The 14,732-nt window shown below is 44.0% G+C and overlaps 1 protein-coding gene across 1 annotated transcript; it reads right to left on the reverse strand.

Annotated features, from left to right (window-relative positions):
• Positions 1–5,932: 5,932 nt before the first annotated feature.
• Positions 5,933–13,350, reverse strand: LOC136551948 (ribulose-phosphate 3-epimerase, chloroplastic). The gene is made up of 9 exons (XM_066543475.1): positions 12,888–13,350; positions 12,192–12,300; positions 11,718–11,858; positions 11,508–11,621; positions 10,939–11,017; positions 10,284–10,393; positions 10,127–10,183; positions 9,926–9,995; positions 5,933–9,803 (listed from the first exon to the last, which is right to left on the reverse strand). Exons 1-9 carry the CDS (start codon positions 12,980–12,982, stop codon positions 9,754–9,756), a joined length of 825 nt encoding a protein of 274 aa, XP_066399572.1. The 5' UTR covers positions 12,983–13,350; the 3' UTR covers positions 5,933–9,753.
• Positions 13,351–14,732: the final 1,382 nt, after the last annotated feature.

Consider the following 14,732-nt stretch of genomic DNA (forward strand, 5'->3'; position numbering starts at 1 on the left):
CAAAGAAATGAGCAAAAAAAGAGAGGATGCTATGGATACGGCGAGTTGGGGCACTTTGTGGAAGTTTGTCCAAACAAGCCCACACCCAAGACAAAGAAGAAGGCATGCAAGAACCAAGCCCTCACATCAATAAGATCATGGGATGATTCTTCAAGTGAAGAAGAACACCATCACAAGAGGCGAGGCCGCAAGCACTCATCATCAAGCTCTTCTCGTATGTGCCTTATGGCACGAGGTAACAAAAGCTCATCCTCTAGTGAGAGTGATAGTGATGATGATATGCCTTCTTATGATGAAATTGTGCAACAAAATCTTAATTATGCTAAAGTTTGCACTAGTCAACAAAAGAAGCTCAAAAGTTTAAAAGAAAAGCTAGATAGTTCACAAGAAGCATACAAAACTTTGCTTGAACAATATGAGAACTTTGCTAATCTTAATGTTGAACTATCTACTAAAATTGAACAACTTAAGGCTAGTGCAACAACAAATGAATACACAATCAATGATGAGCAACTTATAAAGAAAAATAAAAAATTAAAAGAAAAGTTAGCTAGCTCACAAGATGCTTATAAAAGTTTGCTTGCAAAAATGGAAACCATGTGCAAACATTGTGATGAGCTAACTAATAAAGTTGTTAATCTTGAAGCCATTAGTACAACCCCCACCAAGGCATCTAAAAAGAAAAGTTCTATCTTTAACATATCTAAAAAGGATGCCTCTACTTCTTGTAATGATTTATATTTAGACTCACCTTTGTGCAACCAAGTTTATATTGAGAAAGTTATTGTAGATACATGCACACAAGAGGTTGTAAAGGAGAATGAGCAACTCAAGCAAGAAGTAGCTCGCCTCACCAAGGACTTGACTCAAGTAAAAGGCAAGGCGAAGCAAACCCAACTTCATCAAGATAACACCATCAAGGGAGTAAAGAAGCTTGATGAAGGACAAACCGTGGTTTGTTACGTGTGCCACAAGGAATGTCACAAGTCCTATGAGTGCAAGGTGAAGAATAGGGGAGGAGCAAAGAAGAAAGAGAAGAAGCAAACAAGCACGCTCTCCAACACTTACACCAACAAGGTGGACAAGAAGGCCTCCACACCTTATCTCTTGAAGAAGAAGAAAAATGACAAAGTGGTGGCCATCAAGATGAACAAGCAAGCCAACAATGGGGTCAAATGCTTTTGGGTGCCAAAGGAGATCATTTCCAATATGAGGAGCACCAAGAAGGTTTGGATCCCGAAAGGGAAGTGAGAAGTCCAAAGGACTTCGGGGAATTTGGAGACTTGGCAAAGTATGGGTGTATTTCATGGGGTGCATCATGATAGACAAAATCATTGCCAAGTGGGTTAGTGAATACTATGGACCCAAATTCCCCTTCCCATGTTAGGTAACTAGATGTTATTACTTTCAATTGATACTTCCTTCAAGCGGTATTTCTTACAAATTGGTATCTTTAAGCATCTAGTTACTTTTCATGCCTAGGTTTGCATTTGCATGCTTATATCTTTTGTCATGCATACACTAGGTATTTCATATGGTAGGCTTGCTCGGTTTCATTCTTATTTCTTGGAGCAATCCTACATGGTTTTAAATTATTTTGGAGCATGGCACATAGCTTTTCCTTCAATTGTTCATCTAATATGTGTCAAAGTCCAAATCATAGATAATTTCTCCCGAATATCGCCTTCGAAAAATGACTCTCACATTCATGTGATGACATTTTTTAAGTGGTATTTTTTATTCTAAAATCAATGTGCATGATTCCTACAAGTATTCCACACTTGTGTGTGCACAAATTTAGGGAGAGGTTAATCTACAAGTTGGATGCTTTGAGACTAATGCCCTTTTCAAGTTTATCATGTGTGTAGTAGTCTCATTGTAAGGAAAATAGAGTCCCCGGAGTTAAGCATCACACTTCAAATATTCAGCACTTATTGCAAGTGGTAGAAATCAATTTGGTTTCCACATGTGGTATTTCTAAACCAATATCATCATGTTGATTTTATTTTGATATTTATATGCTTTCTCCATGCATTATATAGATTAAATTCCCTTGACAAATAACTTGCTAATTAGGCATATACTCTGCTTTCTATCATATGTATGCATATATTTAGGGGGAGCTTAATCTATATAATGTGAGAGTCAAATTTTGTGACCTATTCCACTCTACACATAAAGGCTCACAAAGTTTGACCCTCCCTTGTGCTACTAATGTCTTCCTTTTTGGTGTTTGATTCCAAAGGGGGAGAATTTAGAGGACCAAAAGCAAGCATTAATAATTTACAAGTGGTAATGGTCCGAGAAAGGGAGAATAGTGGATTATGGATTGCCTATGTAATAGGGAGAATATGTAGGAAGCTAGGCGTAAATCCATAATGCCACATGGGGATATTTGCAAGGGCAAGATAAGTTTTTATGTAGTATCTTTTAGTTTTACAAGTAGTATCTTTTAGCATCACATAATCTTGCCCCTTGCATTGCATCCTAGCAAGTAGGTAGTTTTCAAATTTAGTATCTTTTAGCATCACATAATCTTGCCCCTTGCATTGTGATGTAGACTAGGCTCGATCTTCCGAAAGGTATGATAGCGTCGATTGGTGGAGACTCGACGTTCACGATCTAGGCTTCGAACCAAGATTGATTCAGACCCCCACAACCGTTACACCACTGCTCCGTTGGTTATCAACCACGCGAACGCAATTGACCTCACCGAGAAGGCTTTCCTGCAAGCGAATCGAGAACACAAGCAAGAACGGGATGAACGCAATCTGAAATTACAAATAAATATGAGGTTTATGATAACAAGGAGTTCAAGTATTTATTCGAAAGGACTAATCGCCACAGGCGAACAAGATCAAGAACTGGGGCCCTGGTTCACAGCAAGCAGCCTTGGTGGCACAGTTGCAGCAAAACGATGTCTGTTTCACGAGGAAATCAAGAACTAAACAAAACCCAAACCCTAAGGAGAGAGACGGCTAGTATTTATAGAGTCTTGGGCGTCACCCCCCTGGACGCGGCCCCTAATGGGCCCAAACACGATACACGGTCCAACGGACCAAAAGACGGTGTCGCAGCACCCTGACAGATTCTGGACACTGACTTGTTTCGATGATTACCGTTGATTCCGAAGGCCTTTTGACGTGAAACCAATTGGGTTGGTTTCCTTATCCAATTAGCTTTCCATCCATATGTGGATCATCGAAAACGGAGTCCGGATGCGTCCTAGGTGACCAGTTTAAGGCAGACTGGTCCTGGAGCTCGAACCGGACTCGAACTTGAGTTGGACTCGGCTTCCACCACGAAAAAGATGAATTGGACGCCCATGCTGGACCTCCTCCTCTACTTGGCTTGTATGCGATGAAGTAGTGATGTCCTCATCACATTGCATCCTAGCAAGTAGGTAGTTTTCAAATTTCAAAATTTTTTATTATTTGCTTGCTTTGGTCGTGTTGTCATCAATCACCAAAAAGGGGGAGATTGTAAGGAAAATGGACCCTTGGCCCATTTACTTTGCATTTTGGTGTCTGATGACCAACACAACCAAATTGGACTAATGAACTTGCAAGTGATTGTTTTGTAGTTCAATAGGATGAAAGACGCGACTTGGACGAAGGCGATGTGATGATCCAATGATCAACACCATAAGCAAAACCCTAGGAGCACAAGAGAAGACCCAAGATATCAAGCAAAGTCCAAGCATGAAGATAGGAACCAAGTCGTACGTAAGATCGCGAAGAAACGAGCTCACAAAAGTGACCGGACGCTGGACCAGACGTTGGAAGAAAGTGACCGGACGCTCCGATCAAGAGGCTCGGCAATAGGCGCGACCGAACGTTGGACCGGACGCTGGCATCAGATCGACCGAACGTAGGATAGTAGAGTCCGGTCGAGTATAGAGAGGTTCCAGAGCGGCAAAACTACGACCGGACGCTGGCAGTGTCCGATCAAGTGTTCGCGACTCCAATGGTCGAGACGACCGGACGCGTCCTGTCAGGACGAGTTCAGCGTCCGGTGAGTAGCAGAAAAATGGGATTTCGTCTCCAACGACTACTTTCTCAGTGGTGCTTATAAATACAACCCCCAACCGGCCAAATGAGTGTGTGGAGCTGAGGAAACATACCAAGGGTGTTGATACACTATTTTAGTGATCTCCACTTGCATATAGCTTAGTGATTCATTAGGTGATTAGCGTAGGTGCTTTGCGAAATGCTTAGGTTGATTAGACCATCGCTCATGCGCTTGCTCTAGGTTTAGGCCTAGTGTTTAGTGAGGTTTGCATACCTCTTACCACTCAGTGCTTGCGCGCACCATTGTTGTACATCGAAGGGGCTTGAAGTCTTGCGAGATCACACCAACCGCGTTTGTGGTGTGGCCGCCACCGTGTACCGGAGGGAACAAGGCCTGCGGCGTTTTGGCCGGAAGCTTGATAGTGAAGATGGCGGGGAGCATCCGGGAGAGGCTTGCCGAGAGGCACGTCGGAGACCCACTTGCGCGTGGGGAAGGCCCGAGGCTATCCACAAAGTTACCCGACCGGGAGCTTGGCCCTTGCAAGGGATTTTTTGCGAGGGGCTCCAACAAGGACTAGGGGGAAGCTTGCGTGCTTCTCGATACCTCGGTAAAAATACCGGAGTCGTCGACGGGAGTTTGCATATCTCTACCTTGCTCTTTAAGCTTCCGCATTTACATTGATTGAATTACTTCTTTTGCGGTAGAGATAGCAACACACTAGCAAAACCGTAGTTGCACATTTAGATAGTTTATCTTTTGCATAGGTTTTGCTAAGGTTAGAAAAAGAGGCCATAGTTTAGAGTTAGAATTTTAAGTTGCCTAATTCAACCCTCCCTCTTAGGCGTCACGGTCCCTTCAATGACATCAGTGGATCATTTGGTGAAGCCAATCTAGACTTAGTGACTAGTTGGCAGGCTTACGTGGTGCACCCGTGGGCTTGTCCTGCCATCATGGGCGAGTCGGAGGCGGCGGGGCGGGTGTGGTGGCAACTGGCAATAGGGTTTACTCCTAGACTTTAGACGATGGGATCAGAACCTCGAAGATGCGGGTGGATTGCCAGTTTGGCACACAACAGCTTATAAAAATAAACCTCACTAAGTTTTCAATCTCTTCATGCAATATCCATGTGCCATCCCCCATTATAGTGCCGTATCATCTTGCACTAAGTGTCACATTGTATCCTTCTAAGTGCTACATCATCTTTCACTAAGTATAATTACTATTTTCAATCCATCAACGCACACAAGGCAAACCCATATCATATTACTTATTTGTCCATCGTCAAATTCTCTTCTAATTCGGTTTAATATTATATTAGCTTTTTTTAGATTCTTCCATTAGTTTATCCATTTTTTATGGTCTATCACAACTTCATTTCTAAGATATTCGCAAAAAAAAACTTCATTTCCAAGAAAGTCCCACGGGTAACGCATGGGTATTCTTTTAGTTTCTTATTAACACTGCCATGCCACAGAAACCCAGTCCGGATTTTTTTTTATTCAAGCCTAGCCCAGATTTCGTCCACTTTTGTAATCAACCAGTCCGGCAGCTCATAGTGTGGAAGTGTAAATTTGAGTGCTACTAAATTGCTGTTTTCACATGTTGGCCGCTATCAATACTAGTACTATACATCGAGTTGAGTAACGCGAGTTTTTTCTCCCACAAACTGTTAGTTAACTGAATAACTTCACCCTTAATTTGTAAGTTGAATGGCTACGCAAACAGTAAAACGGATCTTCCTGCTATGGGGGACAGAAGAAGTCACGTAACAGCTGCATAGGCTACAACGTACAATCCCCAAAATTCCAGACAGTTCTAAGGCAAAATTCCAATCATGCCCTGTACAAGGCCTTCAGACTCATCAGTCAGCTGCCGGTGTACATATGGGTGGATTTCGTGAAGGATCCTGTGCTGCTGTGCATTTTTTTAGGAAGCCATACGGCGCACTTTTATTGATTATCGAACATGGTTACATCGTTTACCAGAGCCTCAAGAATAAAACCAGAGGTTCATCAACCCAAATACAGTTTTCTTTCAAAATAAAGCTACTCTAGTTCATGCGCCACCTGTGCTCGTTTGTTAATTAAATACAACATTCTGGGAGCAGTGCACGGCGTCCTCGTGGAAAATGAGAAAAAGAAAAGGATATTTCTCCACTGCCTCCGTCTCCTTTCATCTCCAGTATAAAGTATGGCTCAACAAGACACACAATAACAACAACAACAACAACAACAACAACAACAAAGCCTTTAAGTCCCAAACAAGTTGGGATAGGCTAGAGTTGAAACCCAACAGAAACAATCAAGGTTCAGGCACGTGAATAGCTGTTTTCCAAGCATTCCTATCTAAGGCTAAGTCTTTGGGTATATTCCATCCTTTCAAGTCTCCTTTTATTGTCTCTACCCAAGTCAACTTCGGTCTTCCTCTGCCTCTCTTCACGTTACTATCCTGACTTAGGATTCCACTACGCACCGGTGCATCTGGAGGTCTCCGTTGCACATGTTCAAACCATCTCAACCGGTGTTGGACAAGCTTTTCTTCAATTGGCGCTACCCCTAATCTCTCACGTATATCATCGTTCCGAACTCGATTCCTTCTTGTATGCCCGCAAATCCAACGCAACATACGCATTTCCGCGACACTTAGCTGTTGAATATGTCGTCTTTTCGTAGGCCAACATTCTGCACCATACAACATAGCAGGTCTAATCGCCGTCCTATAAAACTTGCCTTTTAGCTTCTGTGGTACCCTTTTGTCACATAGGACACCAGACGCTTGCCGCCACTTCATCCACCCTGCTTTGATTCTATGGCTAACATCTTCATCAATATCTCCGTCCCTCTGTAGCATTGATCCTAAATATCGAAAGGTATCCATCCTAGGCACTACTTGACCTTCCAAACTAACATCTTCCTCCTCCCGAGTAGTGGTGCCGAAGTCACATCTCATATACTCAGTTTTAGTTCTACTAAGTCTAAAACCTTTGGACTCCAAAGTCTCCCGCCATAACTCCAGTTTCTGATTCACTCCTGTCCGGCTTTCATCAACTAGCACTATATCGTCCGCGAAAAGCATACACCAAGGGATGTCCCCTTATATGTCCCTTGTGACCTCATCCATCACTAAAGCAAACAAATAAGGGCTCAAAGCTGACCCTTGATGTAGTCCTATCCTAATCGGGAAGTCATCCGTGTCTCCATCACTTGTTCGAACTCTAGTCACAACATTGTTGTACATGTCCTTAATGAGCCCGACGTACTTCGTTGGGACTTTATGTTTGTCCAAAGCCCACCACATAACATTTCTTGGTATTTTATCATAAGCCTTCTTTAAGTCAATAAAAACCATGTGTAGGTCCTTCTTCTCCCTATACCGCTCCATAACTTGTCTTATTAAGAAAATGGCTTCCATGGTTGACCTTCCGGGCATGAAACCAAATTGGTTCATAGAGACCCGCGTTATTGCTCTCAAGCGATGCTCGATAACTCTCTCCCATAGCTTCATAGTATGGCTCATCAACTTAATTCCCCGGTAATTTGTACAACTTTAAATATCCCCTTTATTCTTGTAGATCGGTACCAATATACTTCTCCTCCACTCATCAGGCATCTTGTTTGATCGAAAAATATGGTTGAACAACTTGGTCAACCATACTACAGCTATGTCCCCGAGGCATCTCCACACCTCGATTGGGATACCATCCGGTCCCATCGCCTTACCTCCTTTCATCCTTTTCAACGCCTCTCTGACCTCAGATTCTTGGATTCTCCGCACAAAGCGCCTATTGGTGTCATCAAAAGAGTCATCCAACTGAAAGGTTGTGTCCATATTCTCACCATTGAACAATTTGTCAAAATACTCTTGCCATCGATGTCGGATCTCATCCTCTTTTACCAAGAGATGCTCCCTTTTATCCTTAATGCACTTAACTTGGTTGAAGTCCCGTGTCTTTCTCTCACGAACCCTAGCCATCCTATAAATGTCCTTCTCTTCTTTCTTCGTACTCAAATGTTGGTAAAGATCCTCGTACGCTCTACCCTTTGCCACACTTACAGCTCGCTTTGCAGTCTTCTTTGCCACCTTGTACTTCTCTATGTTGTCCACACTCCTGTCATGGTACAGGCGTCTATAGCATTCTTTCTTCTCCTTAATAGCCCTTTGGACTTCCTCGTTCCACCACCAAGTGTCTTTAGCCTCGCGTCCCCTTCCTTTGGTTACTCCACACACCTCTGAGGCTACCTTCCGAATGTTGGTTGCCATCTTGTCCCACATATTGTTTATGTCGTCTTCTTCCTTCCAAGAGCCCTCTTTGATAACCCTTTCCCTAAATACCTCTGACGTCTCCCCTTTCAGTTTCCACCACTTTGTTCTTTCAATCTTAGCTTGTTTATCCCTACGGGCACGCACCTGAAAACGAAAATCTGCCACCAAAAGCTTATGTTGAGAAACAACACACTCCCCTGGTATCACCTTGCAATCCAAGCATGCTCGTTTGTCCTTTCTTCTTGCGAGGACAAAGTCAATCTGGCTACAGTGTTGTCCGCTACTGAAGGTCACTAGATGAGATTCTCTCTTTCTAAAGAAAGTGTTGGCTATCATCAGGTCAAAAGCTACCGCGAAGTCCAGAACTTCCTCCCCCTCCTAATTCCTACTACCATACCCAAAACCTCCATGAACTGCCTCAAAACCTGCGCTTGTAGTACCTACATGCCCATTAAGATCTCCTCCTATAAAAAGCTTCTCACTACTAGGTATAGCTCTAACCAGGCCATCTAAGTCTTCCCAGAACTGTCTCTTAGCACTCTCGTCGAGGCCTACTTGGGGGGCATACGCACTAATTACGTTCAAGACCATATCACCAACGACAAGCTTGACTAAGATAATCCTATCTCCTTGCCTTCTCACTCCCACCACACCATTCTTGAGGCTCTTATCAATCAAAACTCCTACTTCATTTCTATTCGCGACTGTCCCTGTGTACCAAAGCTGTATTGTCCACCTCCTTCGCCTTCTGACCCTTCCATTTAGTCTCTTGAACGCATAATATATTTACACGCCTCCTAGTCGCGGTATCAACTAATTCTCTTAACTTACCTGTAAGTGGCCCTACATTCCAACTACCTAAACGGATCCTAGTTGGTTCGACTAGCTTCCTTACCCTTCACACCCGTCGACTCTGATGCGAAGACCCTGGCTTATTTTTCACTACACCCGGGCGTCGATGTAGCTCGCCACTAAGGAAGCGACGACCCGATCCTTGGTTACTTGACACCATGCCCAGATCACAACACGGTGCGTCACGGGGGTGACGACCCGGCCCTTGCCCATTTAACACCATATCCGGGTTCCGATATGGCGCGTCGCTAAGAGGGTTACACCCCAACGATTTTCTTTCGGGTTTCATCTCCATTTAAGTGGCTAAGTTTTTACATTGGCTCGCCACGCCTAACACAACCCTCCTCCTTTACCAGGGCTTGGGACCTGCTATGCTGGGACACCAAAGGCGCCCCACCATAGGCGGAGTTTCGACAAGACACACATCTATACAAATGGCAACACCGGTAAACTTGCACAGAGTAAATCGCCCTGTTCGTTTGGACTTGTTTGACTTATATGCCGTACTTTTTCAGCCAACGAACAGTATTTTTCTCCCTCACCAAATCAGCCAACAGTACTTTCAGCCATAGCTTATCAGCCAAACAAGCCTAAACGAACCGGGCGAATGATTACACGTCCAGTTCCTTATGCGGGTACAGCTACAGGTCTTTGGCTGGTCTTGATTCCTTTGATAGCTGCAGAATTGCAAGAGGATCATCAATAAAAACTTTAGTAGCGGTTGGCATCATATATTTGATTCGGAACCTATATGGAATTTCAAATTTAGAGCATGAATGACACTGAGAAGAAACCATGCCTTCAGCATAGTCTGGAGCCCCAAAAACTGCAGAACCAGCAACGATGGCATTCGCCCCAGCTTCAATAACCTGTCATTTAAAGTAGGAAAAAATATTAGCACCTAACTGGACTAGAAGATTAGTTCAGGATTGTTAAACACAAGTACCATAAGATAGGTTAAAGTTAAATGCCAGCATGGAAAAAAATCTAAACATGTCACCTTGTAGGCATTTGTCGGACCAACACCACCATCAACCTCAATCCAGGGGTTCACTCCCTACAAAGAAAGAAAGAAAGAGATTAACACTTCAATGCTTTGAACATAAGGGATTCAGGGCAGTGAGTGAGAATACTTGAAAGGAAACAAGGGGATATACCTTCTCTGCACATAACCTTCTCAATTCTGCAATTTTCTTTACTTGACTCTCGATAAAGCTCTGGCCACCAAACCCAGGATTCACAGACATAATCAACACCAGGTCAACAACTGCATGGAAAAAAGTGAAATATTGTAATTAGAATGTCAGGACATGTGAGCTTATCACGTTACTGATGAATTGATGAGAAAAGTAGTCAAACGTCTGCCAAAGCAACTTCAAATATTTTATTGCAGACTTTATGACTACATGCTGCGTAGCAAACAAAGTCAAGAGTGCCATTGGTCAAAACAGTCACAAATTATCACAAGCAGCAGCACAATCTGCCTCAATGGTTATGCTGGTATAAAAAATCAACATCACGCTGAATAACAGGAGGGAGCAACCTGCTTGATGCTTCACATACCTACTCCGAATGGAGTATGTACTTACTCCAATATCAACCCTCAACAGTCATCATTTACTATCAGTTACCAACTACTAGCGATAAAAGTATGCATTGCACTCATGAATATATTACAAGGCTTTTGGAAGCTAATCTGGCAATAATAGATATTCCAAACCTGGTATAGTAGCATTGACGGATTTTCCTAACTTTACACACGTCAACTTTGTCAAGATACCATATACGCTAAAATGAGCATCATGATCTTACCATCAAGAACGTAATCGATTGCAGCGAGTGGAGTCGCTGGATTCAAAACAACTCCTGCCTTTGCTCCTAGACTTTTAATCTGATAGATAATGGAAAGATAACTCAGTTCCAACTTACAGTATGCACAAGGATAAAAGACTGTTACACCCCAATGGTTGGGACATTCAAAGATCTGCAAAGGAACTTGGTGGGCCAAATAATCCTAAATCGTAACTAAAGTACATCTAGGAATGTGTTTGGTTGTAGGTCTAACACTAGCAAGTAGGAAGTAGCAAATGTGCTCCTATAGCTATTGTCGAAGCCCAGTAATTAGTAATAGTTCAGCCTCAGAAAACAAAGACACACACATACGTAATAGTCCATGATTAGCTAAATCCTGAATGAACAAAACACAGTGAAGGGTTTAAGCAAAATATTCATTGAAGCTATTTGTGTTGTACAGCACCATGCAAGAAGGAAAAAGGCACATTCATTGGTATGTATATATATATCCAAATACATTGAAGTTCCATACTAAATTCTATTATCTGAGCATTAACTTGTAAAGATAAGGTGGTACAGATGTTTACCTGATTGACTGTTCGGTGCAAATGGATGGTAGATGTTTGTTCACAGTGGACACTAACAATATCAGCACCTGCCTTGATAAAATCAGGGACTCGCTGCTCAGGTTCCACAATCATCTGTGATAAAAATAAGAAATCTCCACATTCAGAAGGGGTCAACCAGGGATGAAAGTACAATACATAAAAACCTGACTGGGGCTTCCAGAACAGTACCAGATGTACATCCAACGGAAGATCAGTCACTGGACGCAGAGCATCAACAACCAAAGGTCCAATTGTGATATTTGGCACAAAGCGCCCGTCCATGACATCGACATGAATCCAGTCGCATCCTGCCACCTCCACAGCTTTTACCTAGTAATATGTAAACAGCATGGCAAGATGAACACAAAAAATTCGCCAATTGACATCAAGAAAATGCACACCAGTGCTTACTCTATTGCCTTATTTATTGTGAAAGAAGTTGGGAAAAAGTTGCTAATGATCTGGTGGAACAGGAATACATTGTGTGAGGCCAAATTTTGTGACGCAATGAGTATGGCATTACCAAGCTATTCCTTCAATAGTAGCCTAAGTGCCTAACATGCGTGAAGTACATATTCGCAGGTAATTGTCAGGGCAACAAATCATCTAAGGAAATGGAGTTTGGTGGAAGGTGGATGACTGGATGCTAGTATCTCAACAGACCTGATCACCAAGCTTGGCAAAGTTTGCAGATAGAATCGAAGGGGACACAATGATGTCACTCTTTGAAAACTTGTCGACCCGAGCTGATGCCCTCACTTGGAATGACTTCCTAGAAACCATAAAACAGATTTGTTAAAAAAAACATAAAACAAAAATAAAGAGATAAGCTCATCATTCAGAAACAATTACTAGATTTGTTTGGCCATTTCCCTTGCTCTCTAGTTAACAAACAGGTAACATGGAGCAAATATCACTTACAGTATCGAGCATCATATAGACATGAGAAGTGTTGACTTAAGCATAAGCAAGCATGATCTATTACATTTCCAAACTGACAAACTCCTACATAAGCGACATCAAAGTAACATAGACAGTCAGGCCATTTGATCCAGAGCGTACAGAGCTCATCACCACCAACTTGGGGCACACACTGCACCCACCCACCGAGAGACACGGGAGCTGCAATCCATGTTCTGCTTCGGCGACTCGACAGCAGGCAATTCGCAGCAGCGGCGCACGGAGCCATCGAGGGCGGCAACGGGACAAGGGATCGCTAGAAACTACTGCCGACGAGGAGCGAGATGCGACTGAATCGAAGAGGCGGTCAAACCGCCCGCCCGCTCGGTGCTACTACCTCCGAACCTCGCACGCGGGCGTCGACACGACCAAACAGAAAGCAGGGAAGGGGGGACCAACCTGGGCGTGGAGGAAGTGAGGCCACGACGGTGGCCGATGGAGGCGGTCCGCAGGGAGGCGAAGCTGGAGCAAAGCGACGACGACGGCGTCGCCATCTGCCCACCTCTCTCAATCTATCCCCTGTCTCAGCGCCTAGCAGTAGCGCAGCCACCGACGCTCCCGGCTCTTGGGTTGTTTGGCTTGTTGCACGAGCAGCTCTGCTATGCGAACCGAAACGCTTCGTTCGGGGGGCGTAAGCGATTTGGTTTTGTGGGGTGAGGCGGCTACGCTACGCCTGCCTGCTGTGACTGCGATGCGAGGAGAGGAGAAGGAGAAGGAGAGGAGGAAGGCCGCCGCGAGCCGCCGCCAGTCGTTCGTTATCCGCTCGGCGCTCGGCAGCCGGGCCCCCGCCGCAATTGGGAGCCGCCGGGCCACAAGAAATCGCAGCGATTTCCCCCTTCCGCACTGCGCGATTCGTCGCTTTTTTGGGGGGTTTGGTTTGGTTGGTAGCGCGGCGCCCGAGCCCAACGACCGCGGGTTCGTCGTCTACCTACCCGGCCCGGCCGCAGCCGCGGCCGCGGGCGGCGGCTCGGTCGGTCCCCTCTCCCCTTCCCCCGTCGCGGCGTGTGGGTGTGGGCCGCCTGGCCTGTGCCGCCCACGATTCCGCACCGAAATATGGACCGGAACAGCATCGGGATCTTCGCGGGGGCATCGGCTGTTGTTTTCCCGATTTCTTCCGCTGTGGTTTGCCACAGGAATCGGATATGCCATATATGTCTGTAGTATGTGACCTGAGAAATATTTTTTTGCTGACGAACATCAGAGGTGAGATCTCCGCCACGCGACTAAGGTCTTGTTTAGATGCAAATTTTTTTTGCAAAATGACTACTGTAGCGATTTTGTTGTTATTTGGTAAATAGTGTCCAATCATAGTCTAATTAGGCTTAAAAGATTCGTCTCGTGGATTTCGTCTAAACTGTGTAATTAGTTTTATTTTTTATTTATATTTAATGCTTCATGCATGCGTCCAAAGATTCGATGTGACGGGAAATGTGAAAAATTTTGTAAAATTTTTTGCAAACTAAACTGGACCTAATCATGCTGCAACAGCGATTGTACATTTGTACTTTCATAAAATGTCCTCCTATCTTTTTTAGGGTTTCTGGGAACGAAACTAATTATGCTGCAACAGCGATTGTACATTTGTACTTTCATACAATGTCCTCCTATCTTTTTTGGGGGGTTTCTGGGAACGAAACTACTCATGTTGAGACAGGGATTGTACATTTGTACTTTCATACAATGTCCTCCCATCTTTTTTGGCGGTTTCTGGGAACGAAACTACTCATGTTGCAAACTTGCAACAACGATTGTACATTTGTGCTTTCATACAATGTCCTCCCATGCTTCAATCAAACTGTTAGAAGTGAAGGTAAATGAACCAGATTTAGGGCCCGTTCGCTGGTCTGGTAAAACCAGACCAGCCGGCTGATCCTCCTCAACGAACACTGTTCATCAACCAGCCGCTACAGTATTTCTTTCTCACAAAACCGATCAGTTTCAGCTAAGTTTCAGACCAGTAAACGGGGCCTTAGAAGAACCGTCAATTTCATTGATCTCGTGGATATATATACATGTCAAGGGGTGGGTCGAAGGACTAAAACTAATTGTCTAATCCTATCCACTAATCATATACTTGATGGATGAGATCACTCGTAAAGAGACAAAAATCATATCCACTAATCATGTATTTGATGGATGAGATCACTCTAAAGAGACGCATGTTCGTCTGTAGACATCTGTTCGTGTGTAGGTGTCATTTCACAACACAAACAAGGAAATTTAGCTATAGTTATAGGTCCCACG

The sequence above is a fragment of the Miscanthus floridulus genome, chromosome 1 (genome assembly GCF_019320115.1).
Source record: "Miscanthus floridulus cultivar M001 chromosome 1, ASM1932011v1, whole genome shotgun sequence".
Classification (NCBI taxonomy): Eukaryota; Viridiplantae; Streptophyta; class Magnoliopsida; order Poales; family Poaceae; genus Miscanthus; species Miscanthus floridulus.